We start from the raw sequence: 10,487 nt of genomic DNA on the forward strand, positions 1-10,487 counted from the left end.
TTGCTGTGGTCTACGATCTAAACAGCCATAGTAAGAGCCAAATGACTGTTTACCTGTTCAGGCGTGTTTGTCGGCAGCTAAGGCCGTGTTTAAGTGTAAGTCACCCAAGGCGCTTTACCTGTGGTTTACCCCGAAGCCCGTTTAAAGTGGCTCCATCTGAACGCTCCAAATCACACTGAAAGCGCCTCGATCCCAAGCCACTTCTAGAGGTGGTTTCGAATCGGTTTCCCCGCATCGCGATTTGCGCCTGAACGCAATGTGATTTCAATGTGACTTCGCCTGGTCATGGATTACGAAGTGATATTTCTTTATTTATATGCAATACCAACTTTTACGTGGCAGCAACTTAAAGAGCAGTAATGGTCAAATAATTTGTCCGTTCTAGGGCGAGCTTTACTGCCTCTGGCGGGACCACGTCGGCATTCGGCCGAGATACGCGTGGGAGGGGGGGCATCAGCAAGCAGGTCGTTGACCTCTGACATTAATAACACGACACCTTGCGTGTTATAATCTAACAGCAAAAAATGTAGCTCAAGCGAATTGTGATCGGACACGGTTTCACAGGAGTGTGAGGGACGTGGACCAGATGTAAGGAATGTGAGTTACCAGAATCGCGGTTTGGGTGACTTCACTTAAACACGGCCTAAGATAGACCCTACGTCACAGGTGCAGTAGTACGACCCGTGTGTGCTTACCTGTACAGGTGTGTCTTTTGGCAGCTAAGATGTACCCTGCGTCACAGGTGCAGTAGTACGAGTTGTGTGTGCTTACCTGTACAGGTGTGTCTGTCGGCAGCTAAGGTGTACCCTGCGTCACAGGTGCAGTAGTACGACCCGTGTGTGCTTACCTGTACAGGTGTGTCTGTCGGCAGCTAAGGTGTACCCTGCGTCACAGGTGCAGTAGTACGACCCGTGTGTGCTTACCTGTACAGGTGTGTCTGTCGGCAGCTAAGGTGTACCCTGCGTCACAGGTGCAGTAGTACGAGTTGTGTGTTCTTACCTGTACAGGAGTGTCTTTTGGCAGCTAAGATGTACCCTGCGTCACAGGTGCAGTAGTACGACCCGTGTTTGCTTACCTGTACAGGTGTGTCTTTTGGCAGCTAAGATGTACCCTGCGTCACAGGTGCAGTAGTACGACCCGTGTGTGCTTACCTGTACAGGTGTGTCTCTCGGCAGTTAAGGTGTACCCTACGTCAAAGGTGCAGTAGTACGACACGTGTGTGCTTACCTGTACAGGTGTGTCTGTCGGCAGCTAAGGTGTACCCTGCGTCACAGGTGCAGTAGTACGACCCGTGTGTGTTATGACAGCTCTGATCACAGCCGCCACTGTCTGTAGTACACTCGTCCGTGTCCGGGATTTCTAAGGGAAGAGAGTGGAATGTTCTACTTTTAAATACATGTACATTTTCTGCGCTCAAAATATTTCATAATATAGCTTACTATTTGCAAAATGTTCAGTTTATTTTTTATACTAATCCCTATTCTTTTGACTTATACTGTAGTCAACACAATGTACTTTCATTATTAAAGAGTACGAAAACTCCAGTAAGATGAGAGAATCCTTTTTATAAAGAGTTTATTTTTTGACATCTTTCAGACTTATTATCCTACCATGGCAAACTGTCCCGTTGATAAGGTGTAGCCCGTCGTTGCAGGTACAGTTGTAAGACCCTTCTGTGTTGGTGCAGGCGCCGTTCTCACGGTCACACTCGTCTGTCTCATACCAGCACTCGTCCACATCTGCAGAGATACGATAAGGCAACACCAATTTAATCTGTTGGTTCTCGGATTCGCCTCTTCGTGTTTTTCTGATTTGCCAAAAAAAATTGAATCAACTTTAAAATGCTCATATTTTGCCCCCAACAGTTGAAGAAAGTCATTTTCTTCTAAGTTGATACAGTTTTTAAAGCAGTGGTTTAATGCAGTGGTTTGATTAAAAGTTCAAAAGTCATTGTTTAAGTATTAACCCAGCCTTTTGTTTTGACTTAATCGCTCCTATCGTTGCATTAGGGGCTATAATAGGATGCCTAACCCTGTTTTTATTTTTTTTGCCCTTTGCTTTATATTTTTTTCTGGATAAATCCGAGAACCAACAAATTAAATTGGTGTGGCCTATAGTGTGCTGATGAGTGGATAGCTATAAAAAAACCGTGCTTCAAAGGAAGCAATAATATTTACTTGTCAATGAGTTTAAATGTTAAAAAATTGTAAAAGTTTAAAAATCACATTTCCTCTAGGAATGTTTGTTTAATATATAGTTCTCAAGTACGTAGATATTCTCTTCGTAGCAAGGGCTCCACTCTTCACCAACAGTTTCCTAATACGGTTGCTACCGGAAAATCTACTTCGAGATCATATTGAACAGAAAAGTCATCCCAGTAAAATGTGGCATCTAATAGCTACCTTTCAATGAAATACAATACAATCAAAATAACATAAATGCGTTTTTTCATATCTAACGTATTTGGTCGAGCAAGAGACAGATGGTTTTTAATCTTAAGTCACCACAACAGCTTTTAATCTCATGGCAACCGCATAGGCAGTATGGACTATGGACCGACGGTTTGGTTGTCATTTATTTATTCATTTTTGACAAATCGTAGGCCATAGGGTGTAAACTTAATCAATATTATGCACTTTACATATGTGTACATATACGACCATGGGCGAAGGGATTGCCCATTCATACTACTAATGGATTCAGATTGAGATTTATTGAAATCAACTTGTAAGTTACATGCAATATCGCATAATAACATAAAATCTGTTAATTTTCCATTAAAATCTTATATATAGAGCAAGTTACATAAAGATAACGAGTGCATTTTACGACATATCTAACAACAGTTGCGGTGCAAATATTATTAAATGAAATGAGATAAAAATAAGACACTTCTTTTACTTCATAAACATGAACTGTATTGACGCAACAAAGTACAGCGACTTAAAAAAATCCCCCGCGACCAGAGGTTTTGTCAATTCTGTCCCAATGATATTGAAGACGAACAACATTTTATTATAGATTGTCCACTATATAACGATAAACGCACAAAGCTGTTTAACCTTCTCTTCACTTGCTCAACAGAACTTATTACTTTTCATGCTATAGATGGATTTAATTTCATCCTAGAAGGTAATAAGCCTTACTGTGTACAAATAGGTAAATATATGAAACAATGTTTAGACCCTAGAACAAGTAGTATTAGTTGACTCATCTATTGTTTTGTACGTAGGTCAATTTCGTTGCACCCATGTATGTCTACACGCAGTTTTAGACCTTACAAAAGTCACTGTACTTTTGTTGCGTCAATAAAGTCCATGTATATGAAGAAACAGAAGTGTCTTGTTTTTATCCCATTCACCAATTTTACACTTCCCATAATGACTAGTAACGGTCACGGATATGGCGTAAGACCACCCCCTCCCCTTTCCTCGGTGTAATATTTCCAACAAGTTCTATCGACAAACTGGTCTGCTATTGTTTTGAATTATTTCTCTAGTATAAAGCGCATGCCATTATTGTATTTTTGTTGGAATAAGAGAAAATGACGTGCCGTCTATCGTTCTACCTTCTACCGAAGACTCTCCTACTCGCACGGTCGCATTACGTATATTAGAACGATAGAAGGTACGTCATTTTCTCTAATTCCAAAAAATGGAATTATGGCTTGCGCTTTATAATAGAGAAATAATTCAAAACAATAGTTGACCAGTTTGTCGCTAGAACTTGTTGGAAATATTACATCGAGGAAGGGGGAGGGGGTGGTCTTACGTCATATCCGTGACCGTTACTAGGCATTATGGGAAGTGTGAAATTGGTGAATTGCTTTTAATGACATTGGAATATATAAGATGGGAAGACAACATTACCGTGTTCACACTGCTGGCCTTCCCAGCCTTCATCACATACACAGACGTTCGTGTCAACACACAGGCCGTGTTCACATGGGCTGTAGCAGTCAGCTGCAGGAGAGAAAATATTATCCCTATGAAAAACAGTTTATGAAACTTGCTTATGCTTTATCTCCATGGCTTAACCAGCCCGTGCTATAACACATTATAAAAACAATGCTTTTCAATGTCTTAACCCTCAACAGTACACCTTCCCGGACTGATTAATCTGTACACCTGGGGTCCGCGCGGACCCCAGAACAGTTTTTTGCTAATTTTTAGAAATTATCAACATGCTACCAGCTCAATTGTTTTGCAAACTGATGTGGGAACCTTTGTGTCCACATTACATACAAAAATCATACATTTTGAACTTTTTCTATTTTTTGGAGAAGAAAAGAAGACAAGAAGAAATATCCGATTTTTAAACCCATTTCAGACTGATGGGGCTTTTGAGGCCCAACTTTGATCTCAGATAGCGGCTAAACGGCTTGCGCTAGAAGTATCAAATTTGGAGACCTTTCCTAAAATGTCTCTGGAAAAAAGTTCATAGTAGTTTAATACTAGTAAGTTGATGTTTTTTGTGTTGCCATGGCAACGGGTTTCTAGCAGGCAGTTTTTTGAAAATAGAAGTAATTTTGGTTTAAACATACAAATTTTCTGAGTTTTATATTAAATTACACTTCTTTTCCAACATTAATAACCACTTACATAATTAAATATAAGTAAAATCATTTAATATGCATAGAATATGCTAATTTGATGACGTCATTGGTCAAAATCCAATATGGCGGACTATATTATTAGCTCTGACGTCATATGACGTCATAATTACACCAAAGTTATCAAAATTTAATTCTATTACTACACCATTCTCTGAAAACTTGGTAGACATACGATGAGTGCATAAAAACATATAAAAACGGAAATAAGTTAATGTATAAAAACGCCAGTGTATCCATTATGATCGAAAGCCGGCTGGGGTCCGCGCGGACCCCAAAAGAAAATCAGATATAATTTTTTTTTATAAATGGTAGAAACGGAGTTTTCTGCACTGTATTGAGAGACAACTTTGTGGGTGACAATTACCTAAAATTTCAGAAAAAAATCTTTAGAAACAAAAAAGATATTATAGAATATATAGTGCTGGGGTCCGCGCGGACCCCAGGTGTACTGTTTAGGGTTAAAGTATTGTCCATTAGCCTGTCATTGATGCAAATCAGTGAATGAGATTATTACCAGACTTGTAGGTACATTACCCAATCTAGTAGAGAGACGTTCCATGTACTTATGTCATGCCCTGACACATTTTCTGTATATATAGGACAGTACATTTATAATGCCATGCAAAAAAGAAATCTTAGAATAGCTGTATAAGTAGAGTCACTAAATACTTTATCATCTATCTATATACTTTAGTGTATCGTAGCATTTATTTGTAGAATTGGAACATTCAAGTAATTTAGTCCACACTCTGTTTAATAGTCATAGAACATGTTTTGTATAGGTACAACTGCTCACTGTTCTCTTCATAAGCATGGTTTAGTGTAGAACGTACGTGTAGAGTTGAAATATTTTCTAGCCAGTAGTTCTTTATAACACTATGTCAGACATAGTAACCGTTGACCATATATGTAGCATTATGATAGACTCATACCAACTAGTAACTTTATTTGTACCCGTGGCAATCTTTGTGCAATAAACTTTGACTTGACTTGTATTTTAATTTGAAAGTTCATAATTTTCTATGTTCATCATCACTGTGTCACCATTATGTAGGGAATTTATAACCGTAATTTTCATCACAATGTACTGGACTTGTGTCGACTGTTCAACTCCATTTTTTGCCAAGAATGAGCAGTGAATCGCTTCTGTGACGTCACGCTATGCAGATAGCACACGTGACTCGGTGAGCAGTTGAAATTTGGGTAAGTCCAATTCCTTGGGTTTGAAATTACGGTTTAAAATCCCTGCATTGTGTGCCTTTTAGTTGTAAGCGAAAAACATAGCGAGGCAACATGGCGGACCTGCGTACTTGTAATATCTTAATTTAAGGTTTCTTGTAGGGACTTTTAAAGTTGATATTCTGTTTTTGTGAATTCATAATAGTTTAGAAATATATTAGCTCATATAAATCTTAAAAGATTTATATGAGCTGATATATTTCTAAACTATTATAGTAAAAGTGAATTGTTTGTTTGTTTCGCATAGCCGGTAAACAGCCTTTAGGCGTAATACACCAGTTTTGTACATGTGCGTACATGTACAAGCTGCGTAAGACCGGGCTGTAAGGTTTGAACCACTCACACCAGGAAGGTCCCCTACTCTTTTTGATAAGTGTGATGGGTTTTTTAACGTTCGTGGGGTGTGGCTCTCCCCAAACACGGGACCTCCATTTAACTTCCTATCCGAGGGACGTCCCTAACGAAAGCTTACACCAGAGTGAAGTGGGGGAAAGTCGTGTAAAATGCCTTTCCCGAGGGCACAAAATCGGTGGCACGGGAAGGATTTGAACCCTGGACCTCTTGAACCCGAGCCAATTGATTGGAAAAGTTCATATCTCACCCTGGCAGGTGTCTCCGATCCTGTTCCAGCCCACGCAACACTCGTAGTCAATGAAGTACTCCGTGGCGTAAACAGTCTGCAAACTTCGGGGGTTTCTAACCACGACAAACCAGATTTATTTAGAAATATGACAGATAATATTCAGATCTCAAAATGACGCCAACATGAACCGTAGAAGAAAGAAACAGCTTCCATGCACAAGGTAAACGTATGAAAAAAGTAGACTTAAGTAAATAGATAAATTGCGTAGCATGACGTTTTAGGTGTAGTGTCGACACGCTTTTAGTACATTACAAGTAGTCTGTGCGAATGAGCGGTCGACGAATAACGAAGTAATTTCAAAGATGCTGTTTTACGGGGTGATCATGAGTACCCGCTATGATGTTTCTCGAATGCCCATGGAGCTTAGACATTTGACAATGTAGTTCATGCCATGCCTCTAAGTGAATTTCTCAAAGACACACGTAATGAGAAAACGTCACTAAACGCAGGTAAACAAAGGCTTAATTAAATCCTTCCCCAAACAAAGGTATATCGATAAAATTCGTTAAAGAGCACACGTTTAAATATTGACTTGACATGGAAAGTTCACCTTCAGCCTTGCAGTATGTACATCGTCGTTATTTTCACCCTGTCTATCAGAACACCCTTCTGGCCAAATCAAGCAAAACGTGTTCTGATTAAAAGGTTCATTCCGCACCTGTTATTTGCTTGAAGTCGCCGATAATTTTGCCTACTGCTGGTCTTGGTGTAAACACTTTTCAAGGCACACGAACCGCGGGCTCTTTGTTTGTCTTGTCTGTTTGACTCACTGGCGTCAGGCAAATATTTAACAATTAACTTAGGACACGCGCCAAGAAGATGATGAAAAAAGCCCTCGCCACAACTTCCTTCTTGTCATGGGAGACTTAAACGCACAAATTAGAGGAAGTAGACCCGAGTTTGGACCCAAACTATATTCGCATGCTTTTAGAAACCGAGACAACATTGAGTATAGATAATATACAGTTCTGCGAACTGAATAATATGAAGATTTGTTCACGTCTAAAATTATTCGAAGGCTGAACCTCTTCTTGTAGCGGAGGATTTAACGTGTGTGTAACAGCACTGATAATTTCACAAAATTCCTCAAGATGTACGTTTTCCTTAGTGCTGAAGTAGTCTCAACAAATTGGAATATCCTTCTAACTCAGAAAACAGAATGTCACATTTGTCTAATATGTGAACATGGGCAATGTAACAGTTTAAGTAAGTGTGAAATTGTAATGTAAAATGTTCCGAACCTGGCCGTTTTAACCCCGAAGACGTCCCACATCCCCAGGTAGCCCCACATGCCGGATGAACGGTCCCGTTTTCTCCTGTTCTCCACAGTGTACATGACCTGTCGGGACGCCTGACGAGTGCACACCGCGCCTTCAGGGCTGTGGGAACAAACTAAGGTATAAATTGTGCTTATAATTACCCCCATTAGCGCTGCTCTCACGGGACTTTCACGGCGCTCTAACGGCGCTATCACAGCACTCTCACGGCGCTATTAGGGCATTCTCACGGCACTCTCACGGCGCTGTCAAGGCGCTCTCACGGCGCTCTCACGGCGCTCACGGCGCTCTCATGGCGCTTTCGTGTCACTCTCCCACTGCTCTCATTGTAAAGCCCCGGTCACACTAGCCAAACTTTGCTGGAGCGTTCCTTGAACGGTGAATAAAATTCATCACCGCTCGAAACCGCTCACCACCGTTAACAGAAGTTGGCCCCCGTTAAAGCAACGCCGTGTTCGCCCGGCCACCGCTGATGTTTCTGGAGGGGCCCTCCTACCCTCCAAAAGTTTTGAGCTGCACAAAATATTGCGAGAGGTGAGGAGGGGGCAATTTTCCGCCCCGGCAAAGTTCAACCCCGCTCCACCACTAAACGTTGCACAAACTTCGCTTGAGCGGTTGCAAGCGTTTTACGAGCGGACACGGGGTTGCTGGAACGGTGTCGGGCGTTCAAGCAGCGATCCATGTCGGCAATGAACTTTGGTTTGGCGTTGGTATAGAGGTGTCGGAGCGGGACCATAATGTGGCTATAAATACGGTGAGAAATGGACCAGGAGCACATTTGCAATGCCGCTAAACCGCATTCGCAGACGGCCGTTATACCAACGTTCGCGTCACCGCTAAACGAACGCTCGTACCGCCAAACCAAGGTCACCATGAGAGCGCCATGAGCGCGATGAGAGCGCCATGAGCACCATCACCTCGGCGATGGTACGTAACCGGGTCATACCATCGCCGTGCGAGCGCCGAGGACGGCGATACACATACGAACCCCGCGAAAGCGTGAAGAAAGCGCGGCGAGCGCCTTGAGAACGCGCAACGGCCCCGACATTAATGTTGGCCAATTGGAAACAAAACATGGTGATCTCCGCGCGCTCCGACCAATTTCAGGTCACAGAGAGAGCGCAGTTAGAGCGGCCTAGTGAAATGGGGTCTTACACCCTTGATTTCATGAATCTAGAAATAATGGAGGATGTGCAAAAATGACTTTCAAAGAGGGTAAACGTACAAAATTTCCTTCTCTATTTTCGTGATTCGTTAAGTGAGCTATTTATAAAATTGATCGGCCAAAAACGTTGCTTACATTTGAGTTTCTTGTCGCGCATAGAGCGTAGGAACGTCGCCGTCAAGGTTCCACTTGACCTCGTTTTTCGTGAGGTTTAGCGCTCTCTCTGCGCCCTGGCCAATTTCAGAAGTGCGAACAAAAAGGACACACGTACTTACCCACGAAGCTGGGCCGAAGCGAAGTTGAAGTAGACCAACCCCAAAACTAGAAGGAACCAAACGATCAGGAGCTTGTCCATTGTGGACGCGTACGGGTTATCCCTCATGTACCGTAAGAAGTAACGTTCGATCGTAGAGTAAAACCGCACAGTTTAAAACACGCACTTGACTCTACTTCTGATGAGTGCGTCACTGAACCTGTCCAACCCACTAATATTACCCGTGAACGCATTCTTCGCTGGAAAGCAGGAAGTAAATGTCAATCATTCTGACGTAAGTTCAGACCTTCCCCTTTTCCAACCTGACACCTTCACGTCTTTACCTTCTGGTAATGAACCGTGTCTTTCATGTCGACTCTTTTGAATGCAGCCCTGACCCGCGGTGAATAGCCTGATTATTTGCACGTTATCCGTGTGAGAGTTAACAACCCACGAGTTGTCTCAATCTGTCAATACAGGTGTTAAATTTTCCGTGTTCCGAGAAAGGGACAAGTCTATAAGGACGTGTTGACTTGGTTACTGTTGACGACCGCAATTTAAAGCTAGCAAAACACAGTATACCCACAGCTTTTAAGCCTAATCACTTGTGACCATTTCCGCATGCATGTTAACTTGTCGTTTAAAGTGGATATGGATATCGATGATGAAATGAAGGGGGAGTGGGGCGAACCCTTTGGGATACATTATTATACATTGCACTACGTCATGGTGTATCAGGCAGTGTCTTTTTGGAGGACGTAAAGTGATATAGAAGTATAAGAGGTTTAACCATGCTGTAAGAGGGTCTACATGGGGAGGTCCAGGCAACGGTAAATTCAGCGGGGCCAGCAACGCTTGACGGTAAATTTAGGACGGTCGGCAACGCTTAAAGGTAAATTGACAAGCATTTTTAGTCGAGATTTGGTATCTAAATTTGTGAGAAAAAGTGATCACTGACAAAATTAAGTATTAATTTATGAAGCACGCATTGAAGGTACTTATTCCCAGCCGTCAAAAACCGTCACAAACAGCAACAGGAGAGACAGCGTTTTGAGCTTGTGACTCCTCATTATATTTCTGAAACGAATCATATCTAATTCGAAATGATAAATTATTAATCGTGAAACTCTGTCAATACAGGTTTTAAGCTTTCCGTGTTCAGAGAAAGGGACAAGTGTACCACGGCATGTTGACTTGGTTACTGTTGACGACCGCAAATTTAAAGCAAAACACAGTATACCCACAGCTTTTAATCCTACCAAGACCGGGGGGGGTGGGGTGGCTAAAAGTGCCCG

The 10,487-nt window shown here is 41.9% G+C and overlaps 1 protein-coding gene across 1 annotated transcript in view; it reads right to left on the reverse strand.

The window, feature by feature from the left end:
- Window positions 1-9,409, reverse strand: part of LOC109479293 (mucin-like protein) — a gene marked incomplete at its 3' end in the record, with an annotated part of 30,048 nt that extends 20,639 nt beyond the window's left edge. Inside the window, exons 1-6 of the mRNA XM_019781250.1 lie at window positions 9,215-9,409; window positions 7,739-7,876; window positions 6,456-6,550; window positions 3,870-3,962; window positions 1,611-1,739; window positions 1,228-1,359 (exon numbers count right to left, since the gene is read on the reverse strand). Coding sequence (XP_019636809.1) covers window positions 1,228-1,359; window positions 1,611-1,739; window positions 3,870-3,962; window positions 6,456-6,550; window positions 7,739-7,876; window positions 9,215-9,321 — 694 coding nt within the window. The remainder of the gene's footprint in view (window positions 1-1,227; window positions 1,360-1,610; window positions 1,740-3,869; window positions 3,963-6,455; window positions 6,551-7,738; window positions 7,877-9,214) is intronic.
- Between the last annotated feature and the right edge of the window lie 1,078 nt (window positions 9,410-10,487).

This window comes from Branchiostoma belcheri, unplaced genomic scaffold (genome assembly GCF_001625305.1).
Source record: "Branchiostoma belcheri isolate BF01 breed outbred unplaced genomic scaffold, Haploidv18h27 scaffold477, whole genome shotgun sequence".
NCBI classification, from domain to species: Eukaryota; Metazoa; Chordata; class Leptocardii; order Amphioxiformes; family Branchiostomatidae; genus Branchiostoma; species Branchiostoma belcheri.